Genomic DNA, 21,460 nt, shown 5'->3' with positions numbered 1-21,460 from the left:
CGCTCCAGGACCCCTAAGGCAGAAGGATAACCCGCTCCAGGACCCCTAAGGCAGAAGGATAACCCGCTCCAGGACCCCTAAGGCAGCAGTATAACCCTTTCCAGTGTTCCTAAGGCAGCAGGACTCATCTGGACCCCAGGCCACATCATGGACATGTCCATCCCCTCAACCTGTTCGGTCTCGGGGGGGGGTTATGCAGGGCTTGGCCCTGCTCCTCTTCCACCGAGCCCATCTGAACCAAAGCTTCCTGGGGCTGTTCTCCCTCTCTCTGACCCTGGTGTACACCCTACTAAGCTTGTCCCTATTTGTCCTTCACCTCCAGGTACAGCTGATTGATTGGTTTTGATAGAAGGCCGCTCCAGCCTGAGTCAAAATTACTGAACTTATTTTTTACTTTCATCGTTTGCTTATTGTTTCATTTAGTATAGTCTATTATTGTAATATTTCAAGGTAAGTTGTACTCGCAATTGAGCTTGTTGCTGCCACTTGTACAATGTCTTGCTGAAAAACAGTAAAATAAACAAACATTCTCTCTTTCTCGCTCGCTCTCTCAGGGAGACACCTCCCTCCTGGGCCTCCACCTCACCAGGCACCACGTCTGTCTGCTAGTCCAGATCGCCCACTGGTCCTACGACCTCCTCCTCTGGCCTGTGGTGGTTCTGACCGGGCTAGACCACTACTGGACCACCAACACCCTGGGTCATGTTCCCGGTCCGACTCTGAGACCACCTCGCTCTGGGGTGAAGTTAGGTAGAGATCTAGGATCAGCTTCCCGGACTCCCCCAATCCTGACCGTAACCATTAGTGGGCAAAATGCTAAACTCACCCAAGATCAGCATCTCCATCTAGGGGCAACTTCACCCTACACCCTGAGGAGGACTCCATGCTGGGAACTAAAGATCGCGTTCTCAGCGGTCGTCTCTCTGCTGTGGATAGTGGCCCTGCTCTATGTGTTCCCGGTGTCTGGGGTCATTCCAGTGTTGGGGAACCAGTCTCCTCACCAGCTGCATCAGTGCTGGGTGTTCACTAGCGATCGTACCTCAGTTGGCCGAAGTGCTGCTACTGACTGTGGCCTGTGCAGTGCTGTACGTTCATAGCCACACAGGGTCTCCTATGGGTATCCACAGGGGTGGAAGGATGCTCATATGGATTCATCCTCCATTTTGGAGTCACACTGGCAGGCAGGGCAGAGTGGAGGTGGTTCGCCAGGTGTTGTGGATATTCCTCAGAGTGGGCTCTGTTCCTGGTCTTCCAATTTCGGATCCCTGGATACCTGGGGCGGAACGTTCCCTGGCTCTGTCTGCTCAAAAGCTTCCTTCTTGGGGTTGTGTTGTGTGTTCGCTGCCTGGCAGGCTCTTCAGCTAGCTCAGGGCTCAGTGACTACTGACGGATTCTGTGACTGGAGACAGCTCTTCTGCCCCTAAGGACACACAATGCGCTGGAGGAGCTACACTTGTGCACTGATGCAAATAGCCACACTGAGCCGTAACTGATGCCTTATGGCCCACTCTGTAAGTCTCCAGTGACAAGACATAAACAATGGAGTCCTTCTACTGTAGGTCCTTTGTTTTTTTTGTCATTATCAGGCAAGAGAGCTGTACTAATCTTAACAAGGTATTTATAAGTCACAGTCTTACAAGTCAAGACTAAGAGTGTATGTAGTCTCTCGTGATAGATTACATATTACACAACGCAAGATTTGGTTCTGGGTACTGAGAATAATAGTAAGACAGACTGGTCAGTTGTCATTCTCATGTTAACTTTTTGGACCATGAACATACAAAAAAATATCTGCATATTCACTTTCACTTAGTTCTGTCTACTTGATGTGTAGGCTATTGCTGCATTTTGGATAATGATGCATACAATGTAACACGTTCATTTTATGATGTACAGTTATGTTTTTTTGTATTTTGTACTCTAGTTATAGTATTTGTATATACTTTGACTGGCTGATGTACTGCTAATTGCCTATGAGGGATAATAAAGATCTATTCTACTTTAAACTATCAGTGATAGTCTACGACAACACGTGACATCAGTCTTGAGTCCCGAAGAAAAGAAGATTCATGACACCAATTGTGACACTACAGAACTTTACTTGAATTTGATCCAAGTTCATTGTCTATACAGTGTATATTTATGAGATCTGAAATGAGGGAGAAAAAAAACTGAACACTAGATATACAACTGAGGTATTAGCTAAAAGCAAGTACAGGTATGTCATCATTTACTAGTAAATATCAATTATGATCAATGGTTAAAGATGCAGTGTCCTCTGCTTAAAAAACATTTTATATCACAACATGAGGTAGGAGAACAGTGTCTCGTTTCATGCAAAAAACAAACTTCTCAATCACACTGTATCGTTGTTGGAAACATGGTATGCAATGGCCATACATAGACACTCACTGCCATACAGGTTTCAGAATATAGCATAAAAAGAGAACTGTTTTGAATTATTTTTAACAAAGCCATAAAAAGATTACATTTTTCTTCTTTAAACTATGATTTGTCAGGTGTAGCCTACTAAGTTTAAACTCTAAACATGGCATGTCTATCCCAGGCATAAATAATAATAATAAACCATTTTGTGAAATCATATTAACAAGGTGTAATGGCCTAATGTCCTACCTCCCACGCTGGTAAATAAGAATGGTGTTTGTAAATAAATATCCAACTACAACACATAAATGGAAACAATTGATCCAGCATTATTTTGCAGATCCAAAATGCAACTTGTTGCTATTGTTAAAGAGTGCCACTTCTACACTACATCGCCTTCTTCATTAAAGGGATAGTTCAGCGATTTTACATTTTTAGATATCTAAAATTGCTGAACTATCCTTTTAAGTCTGGGAACAATCCATTGGGGATGTATGTAAAATAAAATAAAATGGAAACGCTAGTTACTGTTTAGCTGTGCTTCTGAAGCAAGGCCAGGACCAAGCTTAATGGTCTAGTAAGTAGTGAGTTGGGCAAACTGCACCCCTATAAAAAGAAATAACTGTACAAAGCACATCTGTTTTAGGTTTTGTCTTAAATGGCACCCTATTCCCTATATAGTGCACTACTTTTGACCAGGGCCCATAGGGCTTGGGACAAAAGTTGCGCACTATGTAGGGAACAGGGTGCCATTTGGGACACAGTATTTTAGTTCTCATAACACTGCGAATGCAAGAGGGCCCAGCCCGCTATGTTATAGTATAGTATTTGTTTTCTTATTTGAATCCATTGTATCTATCATATCATTATTATGGCATTCAACTAAAGTCGATATAGAGCGCCCTCTTGTATATATAAAATGCAATTTACTCCGACATACTTTTTTTTTTAAATACAGAAATACATTAGATACCCCAAAACGATTGTTAAAAAACGAAATGCAGAAGACTGTTGAGATAGGTTTGTTATTATCGCCATAATTACCTAATACTGATTATCTTGTGATGTAAACACAATGCAGTTACAAAGTTTCTATAGCCCCAAGAGGACAGGGTCTCTGTGTTGGACAAAAATGAGTAAAACCACAGCGCTACTTGAGAATAAGTCTCTCCCTTTTTCATAGCTGCTGTGCTTCGGTCACTTTCAAATCGATGGCATACACACATACATCCGCTCAGACACAAACTCAGACACACACACTTCTCTCATCTTTGCAGAATCTAATGAGGCTACTTGTATGGTATGATTAGGTAGTTGGACTTTAGTTCCATTTAGCCATCTTCTAAAGCCAAAAGTATATTTCAACGGCCTAACTAGCTCAGATGCCCTCAGTCAATGTGTCTCCATGCTAGTAGTGAGACAGGTCAACAACTTGTACGTTGGAGACACTGGTGGCATCCCAAATGGCACCATATCCCCTATATAGTGCACTACAACAGGAATAGGGTGCCATTTAGGACAGACCCTTTTTCTTTTTGACATAAACATATCAATTGAGTGGCTCAGTGAGAAGTAAGAAATCATTCAACTGACATAAAACAAATTAGGGGTATCGATCCACTCGTTACATGCAAACTTTCGTTTTTGGTTTGTTTTCAATTTGTTTCTTTTTATAAACAAATGTTCGGTGCATTTTCAAATTGTCTGGGGTGGGGGTTTAGCGTACAAAAGGGGAAGGTATTAAGGGAGAAAGCTTATACATCAACAGTCTATCAAGGTGAAATCATCCTGAAAATAAACAAATGAAAGCAATCCGTTCTGGGGAAGTACTGTAACAACGCTCTTTCTTTCCTATTCAACTCTGACCTCTGTCCTGTGTCAGGTGGTCGCATCTGAACACCATGCATTTCAACTCCCAAAAGCAAGTTTACATCCTTTAAAAGGTGCACTCCGCAATATGATATCATCATACACAGCAGAGCGACAACAAATTCAAATCTGCCAAAACTGCCACTATTGGTCTGTCCCAATGTAGGCACGCCTCCAAAAATTTGAAAGAGCCAAGTGTCAATCTTGAATTAGGTTGTTGATAATCTGTAAACAGGAAGTCACTCCGCTGCGTATTATGTCATATTGCCACGTGTCCCTTTAACAGGGTAAACAACAACAACAAGTCAAGATTCACTTAACAAAAACATCAGGGCTGTTTAGAGCCTCAGGCCTGGTCTGGTCCAGTCAATATTATAATAACCTTTAGAAGATTATCCCATAATAACATAGTTAATATATTAAATGACTAATGTATGTACAAAGTGAATATAAATCTTTAGTTAATACATTAAATATATTTTTCTTTCTTTATTTTTTTTACAATTTCCAAGAAAGGTTTATATGCAACAATGGTCGGTAGAGAGCATACATTTGCAGTATGGATTGGATTTTTCTGCATGCGAGTGAACTTCACGTCAGACACCAAGGGTGTTAGTTTCATTGTTTTTGTAGCGTAGTTGAAATGTTGAGAATCGATAACAAAATAAGACCTACTATACTTTAGTACTCTGGCAGAGCATCGAGTATGTTGTAGGGAACTCTTTCTTTAGAGATCTGCATTGAAAGGTTGAGCACAGTGGAATGTCTATCAACTTGCATGTACAGCAGATGCATACAAAAATCAGCTTGGAGTTAAAGCCAAGCCCAATACTATTTACACGCTGCCTGGCTCTGAGTCTGCCTGGGAGGCTATAAAAGAAAGACTGCCTGGCATCTAGACAAAACCCCTGTTCTGTGTGTGTGTGCACGTTTGTGGGAGGGAGAGATGGCGGTAGTGTGTGTGTGTGTGTGTGTATGTGTGTCAGAGATAGGGGCTCCTGTACCAGCTCCCCGGGGGCAGGAGAGAGAGAGGCCCCAGACTATAGCAGCTGCCCCAATTCTGACAGGGACAAAAGGGGCTCCTCTCTCCATTCCCCCCACATCATCCGCTCACGCTACTGGCCCACCCAGCCTGAGAGAGAGAGGGCATCAGCCCCCTGCACTACCTCCACCCCCCTTTCTTACTTTTTCTCTCCGCCTGACTGTCTCTCTTCCGCTCCTCTCTTCCCCGCCTCCATTTCTCTCTCCGCTTGACTGTACCTCCTCCCTCTATCCTTGTCTTTCCCGCCTCTCCCGCCATCCCTCCCTCCATCCCTCTCTGGCTCTGTTTGTTCAGTGAGTTGGAATAACACGGAGGGTACAGGGGCCTGGATCCAAAGCAGCAGCCAGCCCACACCACACAGTGTGTCAGTCTGCACCAACTCCTTTCACCTGTAACTCACATTCCACCAGGCAGACAGCTAGGTGCTGCTGTTCTCACAAGGAGGAGAGGATGGCAAACACACCAACTGCTGCCAACAGGGAAATCAAATCAAAACAGCCTAAACTACAGATTTCTACGAGGAAATTTGGTGCGTGTGTGTGAGACATGCCCTATCAAGACAGACCTAGCCAGACTAGTTCAGGGGTTTGTTGTTGTTCCAGTTCACAACCTCAGCAGTCCTCAGAGTCGCATCACTCTTATGTCTTTACATCTTAAAATCATATCACTTCAGCATTTTCATGAGGTTTAACAATGATGACTGCAAATGCTCTGTACAATAATGTTTTCATATACCTTTATGTTTTACACATTTAGAATTTTTTTCTTTTAACTTTTCTCTTCTTTGCAATTAATAGGTATAAGGAGTACAAAAACAAACAAAGGCTAAATGAAAATGTCTGTCAATGCAGTCTCCTGCTGTGTGTGGCTGGTAGCTGGTCCAGAGTGGCTGGGCTGGGTGTACGTACAGAGATGGAGAGCACCCACACGGGCACCATCTTGGCTCCAGTTGGCGTGCAAGGTAGTAGTAGAAAGAGCGACTGAGCGCTAGTGGAACCACAGTTCAGAACAGAGTCAAGGGGCAGGGCCAGGAGAGAACTGTCTTTCTGTCTGACTGACTTCCCAGTCTCTGTGTGGGCTAGAACACATCAAGTCCACGATCCAAGGAAGGAGGGAGGGTCCTAAAAACACCCAACTCCAACTGTCTGCCAAGCAGTCATCCGTTTGTTCAGTAAAACTATAAATTAAAACAAACATATCCTTCCCAAAATGTAAATACTGTTTAAGGATAGGGGGTATGAGGAATAAAAAAAAAAAACATAACTAATTTGATGTGATATTAAATAAAAACAAGAGTTCCTTTTCCAAAGAACTAAAGATGAGGGAGGGATGAGGAAGGTAACGGGTGAGACAGAGAGGAGAGAAGCAGTGCTCTGTCTGTCTAGGGCTGCCGTTTCTGCCAGCAGGGGGTGAGGGAGTAGGTTGGAGGAACAAAACAGAGGGGGGTTGGGGGGTTGAGAGACAAATGGAAAAGGGGCATTTTGTGAGGGGCTACTTCTGAGCGTGGCCGTTCTGCTGCTCGAGGCCTGCGGTGCGTCCCTCTGTGTGGGGTGTGTGTGTGGAGGGGGTGGGGGGTGAAGAGGGGCTCCCTGTAGCGATTGTGGTGGCTGAGGAGGAGGAAGATGAGGAAGAGGCCGTCTGGTCCATCTGGTGTTTGAGCTGAGAGATGATCCTATCCAGCTTCTCCCGGGTGTCCCGCTCCCTCTTCAACTCCTCCTGGAGCTCCTCCCTGTCAGCCTCGGCACCATCCAACCTCCTACGCAGCTCCGCCAGCTAGAGAGGAGGAGGGAGGGAGGGAAGGAAAGGAGGAGGGGGGAGGGAAGGGGGGAAGGGAGGAGGGAAGGGAGGAGGGGAGGAAGAAAGAAGGAGTGAGAGAGATGAGGTCAGGTTAGTCTGAACTGTCTGAACAGCACACAGACACTCACACACTTGGACACAGACACACAGCCAGACAGTCTGAGCCAGACGCCAAGGCTGAAGGAGACAGCAGGACAGGAGGGGTGTGTGTGTGTGTGTGTGTGTGTGTGTGTGTGTGTGTGTGTGTGTTACATTCCTCCCTGAGTTGAGCCCAGCAGCACTATCTCGAGATAAAGCTCAGTACAGGAAACCCAAACAAAGACCCAGTGTCCTCTACACACCACACACCACTACAGTGTCACAAACAGATATGAGGAACAGATATGAGTATATTTTCCTAGACTGACTGACTAAGTGTTGTGTTGTCTGAGGTCAAGCAGGATGTGGTGGTGTGTGCGAGTGTCTCTCCAGTGCCTACCTGGTTGGCGTAGTGTGCCTCCTGGTGTGTGTGTATGTTGTCACACACACAGCTCTGCCGTCGCAGCTGTTCCAGCCTGTGCTCCAACTCCCTCTGTTCCTCCCTCACCTGGCCCAGCCTCTGGGCGTGCTCAGTGTGGACCGCCTCCAGTTCACTCTGCAGCTCACGCTGCTCTGCAGACAACTGCTGCAGCCTGGCTGCCTCGCCTCCACGCAGCGCCTCCAACTCCTAGAGACGGGGAGGGGATGGTCAATTACATAGCTCTAAATGACAGTATATTACACACACAGAGACAGAGAGAGAGATACAGGGGATGGTCAATTACATAGCTCTAAATGACAGTGTATTACACACACAGAGACAGAGAGAGAGCGAGAGAGACACAGAGAGAGAGATACAGGGGATGGTCAGTTACATTCCCCATAAGCAGTTCAGTTCATTGAGAGGTTCAGGGATATACTAAATGCTTTTGAAATGCTGTCCTATGCCTGCTGATGATTTTAAAAAATGCAACATGTTGAATTCAATGAATTGGGGGGACTCAATATTTTCAAGACACCCTAACGTCTTGGTTGTTTGGTCTATCAAGCCCTCTTGTTGGTTAAATCAGGAGTGTTAGTGCTGGGTAGGAACAAAGAAGACCTGAGGAGTCCCTGATGAATAGATTGAGAAACATTGTTTTATGCTATTGACTCTCTGGCTAAATCTGTTTCTATGGGTGGAGTAGACAATCTCCAGTTGTCTCACTGTGTGTCTTGTCTCTCACCATCTCTAGCTGCAGCTGTTTGTGAAGGGTGGAGTGCAGTTTCTCCTGCTGTCTGCTGTACATCTGAACGATCTCCACTACGATCCTGTCCTTGTCGTCCTCACAGCCTGAAGACAGAACATCTTTACTCCCCAGCGCCGCTACCGATGACGTTACTACCGCAGTCACCGTGGCTCCCGCTACAGCAGAATAACTCTTGTTGCCGGGGCTGGTCTCCATGGAAACTGGCTGCTGGCGCTCCCGGTCGGCAGCAGAAACGACGTGCTGCTGAGATTTGGTCTCGTCGACAACAGGAGGAGAGGCGTGGCGATCTGAGGAGGGAGAAGGGAGGGGGGGGGGGGGGGGGGGAGGAAGAGAGAGAAGTTGAGAGATGGAAGCAGTACAGTCTGATCCACCTACACACACACAGCAGTCAACCCACACACAGCAGTCAACCCACACACATGCAAGGCAGATATTTTTTTTCCCATTATTTTTATTTTTTTCAGATATACGCACAAATACACACATCCTCCCACACAGCTGGAGAACAACCATTCACCTAACAACCCCGACATACAACACATTCACCCACACAAATGCTCCCTCATGCACACACACTTCTAGGGCTGAATCCCAAATGGCACCCCAATTCCCTTTATTAGTACACTACTTTTGACCCATAGACTTTTGCCCATAGAGCTCTGGGCAAAAGTAGTGCTCTATAGGAAATAGGGTGCCATTTGGGACGCGACCTGGGACTTTAACGCACTAATGTATTAATATACAGTACCAGTCAAAGGTTTGGACACACCTACTCATTCCAAGGTTCTTTATTTTTACTATTTTCTACATTGTAGAATAATAGTGAAGACATAAAAACTATGAAATAACACATATGGAATCATGTAGTAACCAAAAAAAGTGTTAAACTAATCAAAATATATTTGATATTTGATCTTTTTCAAAGTAGCCACCCTTTGCCTTGATGACAGCTTTGCACACTCTTGGCATTCTCTCAACCAGCTTCATGAGGTAGTCACCTGGAATGCATTTCAATTAACAGGTGTGCTTTGTTAAAAGTTAATTTGAGGAATTTATTTCCTTCTTAATGCGTTTGAGCCAATCAGTTGTGTTGTGGTATTCAGGAGACAGCCCTATTTGGTGAAAGACCAAGTCCATATTATGGCAAGAACAGCTCAAATAAGCAAAGAGAAACGGCAGTCCATCATTACTTTAAGACATGAAGGTCAGTCAATCTGGAAAATGTCAAGAACTTTGAAGGTTTCTTCAAGTGCAGTCGCAAAAACCATATAGCTCTATGATGAAACTGGCTCTCATGAGGACCGCCACAGGAAAGGAAGACCCAGAGTTACCTCTGCTGCAGAGGATAAGTTCATTAGAGTTATCAGCCTCAGAAATTGCAGCCCAAATAAATGCTTCACAGAGTTCAACTAACAGACACATCTCAACATCAACTGTTCAGAGGAGACTGCGTGAATCAGGCCTTCATGGTCGAATTGCTGCAAAGAAACCACTACTAAAGGACACCAATAAGAAGAAGAGACTTGCTTGGGCCAAGAAACACGAGCAATGGACATTAGACCGGTGGAAATCTGTCCTTTGGTCTGATGAGTCCGAATTTGAGATTTTTGGTACCAACCGCCATGTCTTTGTGAGACGCAGAGTAGGTGAACGGATGATCTCCGCATGTGTGGTTCCCATCGTGAAGCATGGAGGAGGAGGTGTGATGGTGTGGGCGCGCTTTGCTGGTGACACTGTCGGTGATATATTTAGAATTCAAGGCACACTTAACCAGCATGGCTACCACAGAATTCTGCAGCGATACGCCATCCCATCTGGTTTGCACTTAGTGGGACTATCATTTGTTTTTCAACAGGACAATGACACAACACACCTCCAGACTGTGTAAGGGCTATTTGACCAAGAAGGAGAGTGATGGAGTGCTGCATCAAATGACCTGGCCTCCACAATCACCCAACCTCAACCCAATTGAAATGGTTTGGGATGAGTTGGACCGCAGAGTGAAGGAAAAACAGCCAACAACTGCTCAGCATATGTGGGAACTCCTTCAAGACTGTTGGAAAAGCATTCCAGGTTAAGCTGGTTGAGAGAATGCCAAGAGTGTGCAAAGCTGTCATCAAGGCAAAAGGGTGGCTACTTTGAAGAATCTCAAATATAAAATATATTTTGATTTGTTTAAAATAAATTGGGTTACTACATGATTCCATGTGTTATTTCGTAGTTTTGATGTCTTCACTATTATTCTACAATGTAGAAAATAGTAAAAATAAAGAAAAACCCTTGAATGAGTAGGTGTGTCCAAACTTTTGACTGGTAGTGTATGTGTGACAGGAGGGCGCAGCAGCATGACTGACACTACAGCAGAGCTGGGGGGGATTCATCCATGTGTGGCGTCTGTGTGTGTGTGTTCACGCGTCTGTGTGTGGTACTGACCCATAGCAGTGTCGTCGTGGCCTTGGGTCAGTCTCCTGCTGTAGTGGTGTTTGAGCAGTACCCCCAGTACCTCAGGGCTGACCGCCGACTGTCCCCTCAGAGACACGTTAGGAGCCACCATCTTATCATACGTATACAGGAAGTGACTAGAGAGAGAGAGAGAGAGAGTAGATGGTTATCAAATGTATATACAGGTACAGAGCGACAGAGACACATGCACACCGTTATTCTACGTATACAACTTGTGCATTTTTAGCATCCAAGTTGCACTAAAATTGATACATCAATTATGGTAACTCTCTCTTTAAAGCTGCAATATGTAACTTTTTGGGAAGCCACGCTGCTTCTTAACACACTGCTTGCTTAACCCGGAAAGCCAGCCGCACCAATGTGTCGGAGAAAACACTGTTCCACTGACAACCGAAGTCGGCTTGCAGGCGCCCGGCCCGGCACAAGGAGTGGCTAGAGCGTGATGAGCCCCCCGACCAAACCCTCCCCTAACCCGGACGGCGCTGGGCCAATTGTGCGCCGCCCTATGAGGCTCCCGGACACGGCCCCAGGACTCCAACCCCAGGCCTCAGCACTGCATTGCAGTGCCTTAAACCGCTGCAGCACTCGGGAGGCCCAAAACTATTAGAATTTTTGCAACCACGAAATGGCAGATCCATTTCTGCATAGTGCACCTTTAATATGGGGCATGTTTTCACAGGTTAGCGAGACTCACTGGTGTTATATAAAACACTTGGTTCTAACGTTGCAATCCAGTAACGACCATTGTGAAAACCACTGAATGCGGGAAACCAGCTTTGGTCTGGTTGGGTCTGAGTCTGTAGTCTAAGGCAGACATGTCCTGTTGAGCGGTCAGTTTTAATCCCATAGTCTAGCCTTTCTGTTTCCTCCCTGTGGTCACATGCTGCCCTGCCCTGCCCTGCCATGCCTCCTATAAACCAGCTAGTCTCCGCCTGAATCTGGAGCCGATTACTGAGCAGAAGACCACAAAGTCACACTGACACACACCAAGGTAGGGTCAACTGGAGGTAGAGTAGGGGGCCGAGCAGGGTTTCAGCACTGCTCCAGCAACGGTCCCTGAGATGATGTTGGGAAAGTTACTTGGAATGGATTCTCAAGGGTCAGGTCTTCCCAGGAGGAAGAAACATACTGTAGCTAGCCAGTCCCCAGGACTCTTGGAAGATTAGCCTCCATTGTGGGCTAAAAGACATCCAAATAGGAAAACAAACATACCTGGGATGGACCATGGTAGGGTGACCAGGCTCTTCCTTAATGTGGGGGAACAGGCGGTTGAACACCAGAGTAGCCTGGGCTTTAGCCTGTAAACAACATAATAATACATTAATACACACGTTAATATACTGGAGATAAAAAATAGCACATGTAGATAAAACCAAAAAGAAGAGATATCTGTATTAGTTAGTATATAAAACCTATATCTGAATGTCAAAGTTTGTAGCTATAGTTGTGTGTGCGTGTTTGAGAAGAGGAGAGTGTGTTAGGGGCTGACCCCAGTTTGTGTGGGGTTACGTGGTAGGGGGGTTGGGTTAGGCCATAGGGGGTTTCAAGGAAGGTTAGGGGGAGGGGTGAGTGTAGTCAATTCAACCTGCTACGTTGTCAACGTGAGCAGTAGACTGCTTCCTGTGTGTGTGTGTGTGTGTGTGTGTGTGTGTCGTACCTTGTGGCGTGTGTGTGGTGTGTGTGGTACCTTGTGGCATGTGTGTGTGTGTGTGTGTGTGTTTGTGTGTGGTGTGTGTGGTACCTTGTGGCGTGTGTGTGTGTGTGTGTGTGTGTGTGTGTGTGTCGTACCTTGTGGCATGTGTGTGTGTGTGTGTGTGTGTTTGTGTGTGGTGTGTGTGGTACCTTGGTTGCTGCGTCGCTGTCGGACAGTTTGCTGTTAGGAGACACCAGAGGCTCAGGAGAATGCGATCTCCTCACCAGGCTGTCCTTGTCCTCATCTTCCACCTTCTGAAACACACAGAGAGAAAGGGAGAAGGAGGAGGGTTAGACACTGGAGAGAGAACGAGATGGGCCTCTATGTGTTATGGCGCAGGTTAGCCAGAGGCTTCCACCTTTTTCAATACATTATTTTCCAGGACTTTTCAATTAATCTTTTGGGGAAAACGGCATTAACTGCACATACAGGCATCAGGTTTTTTTTGCCCGGGGCTACAACAAAAATGTCTGGCCCTCCCAGCCACGCAGTCCAATCTCTCTCTGCTCCTCTCAGTCATCTTAAAACCTGGGAGCACCCATGATAGACTGTGTGTGTCATGTACATGATTCAGTCATTCTGTCTCACACGCTCTCGGCTCAGTGTGTGTTCGGTAAATACTGCTGGAGCTGCTGCCGGTTGTGTGCATGTGTGTGCTTATCCAGGTCACTCTCAGCAAGAGGCCATGAGCTGATGTGCTAATGCTCATCTCGGGCAGACAGGGCTGACACACACACACAGCACTAATGCAACAAGACGGTTCTGCGGCTCAATAACAATTCTAACACGCAGCCAGGGGAAGGAGGGATGGAGAGCGCGAGAGTAGCCAGTAGTAGGTAAGAGAGAGAGAGGTGTATATGTGTGTTTTTGCATTGGGCTTGGCCGTGTGTGTGTTTACATGTATGTGTGGTCGGGTGTGTGATGTACTAATGCAGAAAAGAGTACACCTTCTCGCCTGAGCCAGTGTGAATGTTCCTGAGTGGGTGTGTGTGTGTGGGTGTGTGTGTATGGGGAGCGCTGTCTGTTTGTGTGTGTGTGTGTGTGTGTCTGAGATTGTTTGCTGTTTTTCTCAGAGGCAGTGCACACTGCAGCAGAGGAGGGAGGGAGGATAGGAGGGAGGGAGGGGGGGATGTAAGCAACAACAAAATCAGCCACTGCAGTGGTGAGGAAGCCTGTCCCTCTCTCTCCCTTCCTCTCTCCCACTTTTTCTCTCCCTCTCACCAACTCCCTTGCTCTCTCCATCACCTCCATCTCCCTCTCATATTAGACCAGACAAACAACAACACCAGGTCATTTAGAGGCCTCTCCATTAGGACAATATAACTCATTACAAAGCTGTGTGTGTCTGTGCGTGCGCGGTGGGTGTTCTGTCAAACCAGGAATCCCAGGGAGAAACAGGGAACCATTAGAACTCTGTGCACATCCCAGAGGGCACTCACAGTGTTCTACAGGAGCACCAGAGAGCATACTCTCGGACTGCATCACAGCCCGGTACGGCAACTCCACCGCCGCGGACCACGAGGCTCTACAGAGGGTGGTACACTCAGCCCAACGCACCATTGGGTGCACACCGCCTGTACTCCAGGACACATCTGTGACCCTGTGCATGTGACTAATAAACTCTCAAATAAAATGTAACATATACATACACACAAACTGATGTGTGTGAGCATGTGTGCTTATATACAAGTAGCTATGTGTGAGACTGCTAATTCCCCCCCCCACACCCCACACACAGGTTCCCCAGACCCCCCCCAGCGAGCTGTATGACAATGTGGATTAGTATTCTAGGCACAGGCCCAGCTCTCCCCTACTGTTATAATCCACCAGCCACAAACACACACACACACACACACACACACTGCCAGGGTCTCCACTCCACATCTTCTCCACTGCTGAGGAGGGTCAGACCAATGATATATATGTATTCACTAGATGAATGACAGAGGGCGCTGTTCTGAAGTCACTGTCCGCCATTATGATACTCCTAAGGAACAGCCTCCATAGGAATTCATGGGAATTTATTGTATTTCAATGTCATTTTTCAAGGACAAGAATACATGCATATAACTATTTATTTGTTGTAGTGGGGACTCAAAAAATAGATATATATTTAAAAAAATTATTGAGAAATGATTGGCTTCTTTCAGTTCATACAATACTATGTATTGTTTAAAAAAAGTATGTATTACAGTGTCTGTAATGGAAAGAAATATGTATTTATCTTCTAAAACCTGTAGCAGTTGAAATTAAAACATGTAGCTTCCCTATCTACACTACAACGCAACACAATTTCGATTACTATAATGTAAAGCTGGAGAAGTTAATGCATGATCCCATAATAATATGTTTTCAATAGTTTCAATATTGAAATTCAATCTCCACTATATTATTGAGAATTAACGTGTCAGGACGAGACTGACATATTTTCTCAGCCAGTCGAAATCATGAATCAGCATAATTTTCTGGATACAAAGAAGTGTCAATTGAAAAACAAGTCAAACGACATGAAATGCAGCTAGTTTGCGGTCTTACCAGCTTCAGTTTGAAGTGATTGCATTAGCTGTGTAGTTGGCTAGCTCCTCTGAATGTGTCCTGACAAGAGAGCATCATTAGCTCATTGTTATGGATGTATCCAAAACAGCTTAAACAAACGCAAATGCGGCTCCTTTACTGTTATTCTAGCTGCACTGTTTGACCTGACTCTGTTAGCCGTAGTTGGCTAGCTAGCAAGCAAGGGATAAGAGCGAACATTTAGAACGAACGGCTGGGTCGTGTCCATAGATATAGAACAAAAAGACTTAACGACTGGATCTCGTCTCTGGCAACCTAACCAATAGAATGAACGGCCAGCCGATTTGGGCTAGCAAGCATAGATGTGTCAGGACTAGGCCTATATTTTTGTTGAGGGATGAAATAGCAGCCTATAATATAATGTTTTTCATTTGATTGGTAACCGGTTGTAGAAAAGCAATTTTACACTCGAGGTTGTGCAAAACTACTTTTTAAGCACGGCTGGGCTGATCTACGGTACGAGGTAGAGCCTCGTACATATGACAGCAGCACAGCCTGCTAAAAAAGTTGTTTAGCACGCCCTCTTGTGCACAATTGCTTTATTATTTAATTGGTAACCCATTGTAGAAAAGCAAATTGTACACTCGAGGTTGTGCAAAACAACTTTTTTAGCACGGCTGTGCTGATCTACGGTACGAGGTAGAGCCTCGTACATAAGACCGCAGCACAGCCGTGCTAAAAAAGTATTTTGTACAACCTGACTGAAATAGCCGAATCCACTCATTTTAAGGGGTGTCCACATACTTGCATTACTATACTGTTTTACCATAGAGAATCAGACAGAAATGTAGGCTACACTCTGCCTATTGGCTTCTTTGCATATTCAAACCCGTCTCACAATACAACACTGCCCCTTTAAGGCTCTACTGGAGGATGGTTGGCCAGAATGGTCACCCTTAGTAGCCAATAAAATATTGCAACATTACAATTACAACCAAATACTTGTCTTTATTAAAATAATTCCATCCAGGGCTCGAAATTAACGGTCTCCTGTAGTCCCTGGGACGATAAAAAAATATGTATAAGGTTCAAAACTCTGGGACAGTTCTGGGACGACAGAACTGTACAACAGCTGCACATTAAAATATTTTAAAAAGCAATGAGGCTGATGCAACAGATAAGACTGTTTAGTTAAATATTTTTGATAAAATGCAATTAGTGGGAAAACACTGTTCTCAAAAGCGCACCGCACTCGTGAGTGGTTTCATGTGACAGAGATTAAAATATCCATTAGAAAATAAGAGAGGGGAGATCTAACGATGCATCAACTAGCATGGGTTACTTATATGGTTAGGATTATGCCTTTGCTGTTGGACAATAAAATAAAGTTGATTTGAAAACCAAAAGAACATGAGAAAAATGCTGGTTTCAATGGCATATTAAGTGTTTATAAAGTCATTCCTCAATATTTCTATGGTCGTATTTTGGCTAGGCTACTTTGAAACAAGGTAAGACATGCTTCATAAAATGATATAAAACGTCCAGGTTTTAAACAATTACGTTTCTGGTTAGATAGTTTCAAAATTCTGACCGTCTCAGTTCAGATTAATGTGCGGTGCGCAACAGAGGCACTGTCCTTCACTCTCCAGTATTGTGACCATTTGATCTGAACGAACCGTGCCTCGAGTACGTCGACAGAATCAAGACTTTAGACGTTAATTATCCTTCATTATATTTGTCAAACATGACTGCCATTTAGCATATATTTATACAATTAAAAGCAATTACAATTTGGCTACATTTTCTGGCGCCTCCCTAATGTCAGTATCGGTTTGGACATGGAGACTGTGGCCAATATGCATATCACCTACACTTTGACATTTTGTGATGTTTTTGCTCGTTTGGGCCTTCGGCAAGGGTTTTTCGTGCGCACAATTTTTTTTGCCTCGAGGCAAGCCGAAATTCAGATGACGAAGTCTACGCGCCTTCGTCTGTGATTGGTCAACACTAAGGATTCTTCAATTAAGTGTTTGTCATTCAATGATAGACAACTCGTTTTCATGCCGATTTTTTCACTTGAGGAATACTGCACCAAACATCCTAGTTAGATGTAAAATTGCAAAACTACGATCTCGGCAAAATCGTCCAAATTAAATGACAGATTTCTTGAGTTATCTTAGATTAATTCTGACTATTTTGAGGAAGTGTATACTGGCTACAGCGTCTCAAGATGGACAAACAGTACTATTGCATTTTTCAAGCAAAGGTCTTTTCAAGCAAAGGTCAAAGGTAGGCGAGCACCCTTGTTCAATTCTCCACAAGCCTCACAAGACTCTGAAGTTGGTACAGCTTCTTCTGCCAACTTCTGTCTGTAGCGTCCGAACGGGTTTGGACTACACACTAATATGACCACTCTGTGGAAAGCTGAGACTCTCACCAACACGAGGGTCTGAACACGTATGTAAATAAGGTATCTGTTTATTTTTTATAAATTAGCAACAATTTCTACAATCCTGTTTTCGCTTTGTCATTATGGGGTATTGTGTGTAGATTGATGAGGGGAAAATGTAATTTAATCCATTTCAGAATAAGGCCGTAACATAGCACAATGTGGAAAAAGTCAAGGGGTCTTCCAAATGCACTGTATATGGAGATAGTTTAGTGCCTAAAATAAAGGGATAAATACATGTAAAAGAAAATACATTAAAATAGTTTCCTGATCTTTCTTATATCTCTCATATATGACAGACACTTCAGAACAAACTTCCTTTTGATTTTTTGGGGGACTATCTGTTGTTCAATGTAGTGAATCTGTTATTTAATGCATTTATATTGGCTAATAGCAGTAATGCCAAATTCCATGTTTTTTTTCTGATACCTTAAGGGGTCTTAAAATTGAAAATCAAACAGCTAAATTATAATTGGTATGACTATCTTAAAACAATTCCATATGTTACCTTAGAAGCCCACCCCCACCCAGCTTAGACAGGGCTTAAGACTCTAGAGGATTAAGAGGAAGGGGCCAGGGAAAGACACAGGAGCTGGTCTCTACCTAGCTGGCTCTACAAGGAAGTAAAACTATGTTTGGGTTAGCATTCTCTCTCTCCCTCGCTCTCTCTCTCTCTCTCTCAGACAGAGAACAAGGGAGGAAAAGAGAAAGAGACACAGACACCAGTCAGTGGGTCCGCCCTGTCTGCAGTCTACCACATCCTGTTCCAGAGCTCACTGTTGTTAGAGCAGTATCAGAGTTCACTGTGTGTGTGTGTGTGTGTGTGTGTGCCTCACACTTCGTTCTCTCTGTGCCCTAAGAAAAAAATGCCGACAGACCCCTTGTGACTGTCTGGTTAAACACACACAGACACACACCTGTTCCTCTGTCTCTCTCCTTCAGACACAAAACACAGGAAGAAGAAAACTGAAGCAGACAGACACACAGATAAATATCAGCCCCGCCGCACACACACAAACCGACAGATAAGGACAGGTTTATTCCTGACCAGAGTTGGCTGCGGGCCTGAGGCACATTTTTCAGGCCATATGGGCACTGTCTAGACGCCTGTCATCGGTGGCAGCGTCACACACACCCAGTCTTCCCCTCCGAGCCACTCAGTCCAATCTCTCTCTTCTCAGCCATCTTACAACCTGGGAGCAGCCATGACTTTGTGTGCACCTGTGTGTGTTCTAGTTTCCTCTAGAATGCAGCCTGGAGCATTAATTACCCAGCTGTCACTGCTTACCTCTGTGAGTCATCTCACACACAAAGACACACACACTGAGTGGCAGGACAGGATGATGACGCACCTTACAGTAAGCACACCACAGTACACACACAACATAAACACACAGTAAGACACGCACAAACCATAAAGGGATGAGAATTAGGCCAGTGGGTCTAATACCAACACACACACACACACACACAGGAACCAGGGGATATTGTTTTGGGAGTACAGTACAGTAGTATTTCTCTAATGGCTGTAGAAACGGAAGAATTGGTTCCTGTCAGTCAGAATCCCATCTGATGATGAATCTGTGTCATGTTGTTGTGATGATGAGTGGAGAGAATCAGAGCGCACGCAACACGCAAGTAATGCAGCCCACATCACGCTTGAGGCGCTGCCAGCACACACACAGCCATCCATGAGTCATCAGGCTACAGAGCTACAGGAAGCAGCGCAGTGACGGGGAGGAAGTGACCCGAGAGAGGATGGTGGGACCTGTGTGTGTGTGTGGGGGCGGAGTTTTGGACAGATGGCCCTGACCCTCTGCCCTCTCATGCCCATGGGTACCATAGCCTGTGTGTGTGTGTGTGTGTGTGTCACAGGACCCCTGATGATGCCACTACACACTGAGTGTGTCACTCCCTCGAGCATGCTGATAATGGCCCCACGTCATAACCTCACAGTCCAGTAGCAACAAAGTAACGTATACTAGGGATGTGACAAATGGAACAACATTCTTACAGTTTAAAACTGCAACACAAAAAATATCGGTTTTCCACTTCGCTCCTGTCGCTTGCCTTTCTCTCCCATTTCTCCAACTTAACGACGATGACGTAGTGGTGTTCTGAAAAAGAATTGTTTCCTCGACTCCCAGTGTCGACTCCTATTTCTGAGTGTCAAGATTAGTTGCCGTACTTCCGAGAACATAAACACCTGCATCTTTCATAGCGAGCTAGCTAGCGAGGGATGGAGATGGAGGTGAGGGGCACAGTATAGGCAGGTCGACCACCAGGAAGAGTCAGAACCGTGTATTAGGGCAATCTATCGCCAATCAAAAGCTGCATCTTGCAATGGAATGCTGTATCTCTTGGCTTGCAAAGTCTCGCAACTTCAGTAAAGCAGGGCCTATCGTCAATGAATAGGCTAGGATATTGAGATGAGCGAGATGCAACACGTCGCTCTCACACAGTATCTCCGCACAGGTTCGCTTCACACTGTTCACAGCGTGGTAGCCAGGGCACCAAAACAATGGAGAAGTTGAGCCTCGGGCGTCAACGCTCTTAGTTGTTGCGGAAATTGACCCACTATGCTGTTTTCTTTCTGCATCTACGTCAAAAAAAAATTCGGTTAGCGATTTTTCTTAACGTTAAGGATCCTAATTTAGTTTGAAAGTTTAACAGTTCAAACCACCAACATGCACAAACTATACAGGATTGAACCCTCATGTTCTTGTATGACGCACATGCTGTGTGTGGTGTCTCTGTGATGTGCAATAGGCAAATGTGCGTACTATCCGTTTATGATAGCAGAAACAACAGTACTGTATATGGACTTCTCCTAAAGGCTGTGTTTTCCTTAGCTACCTCACGACTACAAGCCTGACTGTCGGGCACCCATTTGGGTCAGGAGGGAAAACTGGGAGCCCAGAAGGGTGGAGAGGGTTCTCCTGAGGTTCCTAATGACCAGAGAGGACACGGTGTAAGTGCAGCTAGTTCGCAGAAGATCCTCAGCCTCTATCGCCTCTGCTTCCCGGCTTCCTCGTGTTTTTTTCCCAATAAGCCAAGTGATGAACGAGATTTGGAAGTATGGTAATGCGAGACTGTTGCTACTGTAACTAGCCAGCTTCAAATTTAAACACATTGGCAGCCATGTTGACATGGGAGCTACCAACCAAAATGAGGACAAAATTGCTTTCATTAAAACAAGGACATGAGAGCAACCAGCAACCACCACACACACCATTAACACACACAGTGTGAATACCTAATCACACACACCACCACCATGGGTGCGTCCCACATAGCACCATATTCAGGGACTATAAACAAAGCTATGAAACAAAACGACAGAAACACTTTGAAAATAGCTACTGCTGCATTCATTTAGCTATAAATGTTCTCATACTTGACTGCGAGTGAAATGCTTGCACTGTGGAGCCCTGACCACCCGCCAATGATATAGACATATTACCCGCCAATGCCAAAATCTACCAACATTTGGAAGGTGTCAGGTGTTGATTTTAGACCCTGACCCTATTCCCTTAATAGCGCACTACTTTTGACCAGAGCCTAATGGGCACTGGTCAAAAGTAGTGCACTATAAAGGGTATCATTTATTTAGGATACACATCATCCCTTCCCCAGCAAATGACAGCCATTACAGAACCTGCTGCAGATATAGGAGTGGTAAAGTGGAGCGACGACGATTGGAATATGGTCTTTTCCCTCTTCCCATGATTTCCCCATGTTTGCATCATGTATAATGGATAGATAGATGGTGGAAGGAGAGAAGAGAGAAGGATGGAGAAAGGAGAAAAGAGCTGCATTAATGTTCTGTAGATGTACAGAGACTAGAGATCACCCACTGGGAGTATGTCGTTTTGATATGTTCCTTTCCCTCTGTGTGTGTGTGTACATAAAGTGCCGTCTGTCTGTGTCTCTCCATTTATATCTTACCATTAATCACTACTCCCACTGGGGCCAGGCAC

At 45.0% G+C, this 21,460-nt stretch overlaps 1 protein-coding gene across 2 annotated transcripts in view; it reads right to left on the bottom strand.

Moving 5' to 3' along the window:
* Nucleotides 1-4,719: 4,719 nt before the first annotated feature.
* LOC311147001 (ski-like protein) overlaps nucleotides 4,720-21,460 on the bottom strand; it is a 32,226-nt gene continuing 15,485 nt past the window's right edge. For both annotated transcript variants that reach the window (XM_084183597.1, XM_084183598.1), the window contains exons 3-8: nucleotides 12,667-12,771; nucleotides 12,037-12,122; nucleotides 10,795-10,940; nucleotides 8,338-8,648; nucleotides 7,572-7,799; nucleotides 4,720-7,069 (exon numbers count right to left, since the gene is read on the bottom strand). In XM_084183597.1, coding sequence (XP_084039723.1) covers nucleotides 6,788-7,069; nucleotides 7,572-7,799; nucleotides 8,338-8,648; nucleotides 10,795-10,940; nucleotides 12,037-12,122; nucleotides 12,667-12,771 — 1,158 coding nt within the window. In that variant the 3' untranslated portion in view covers nucleotides 4,720-6,787. The remainder of the gene's footprint in view (nucleotides 7,070-7,571; nucleotides 7,800-8,337; nucleotides 8,649-10,794; nucleotides 10,941-12,036; nucleotides 12,123-12,666; nucleotides 12,772-21,460) is intronic.

The sequence above is a fragment of the Coregonus lavaretus genome, assembly GCF_964263955.1.
Source record: "Coregonus lavaretus genome assembly, chromosome: 19".
NCBI lineage: Eukaryota > Metazoa > Chordata > Actinopteri > Salmoniformes > Salmonidae > Coregonus > Coregonus lavaretus.
The sequence above is the reverse complement of the archived record's forward strand: the minus strand, read 5'-3'. Positions and strand labels throughout refer to the sequence as shown.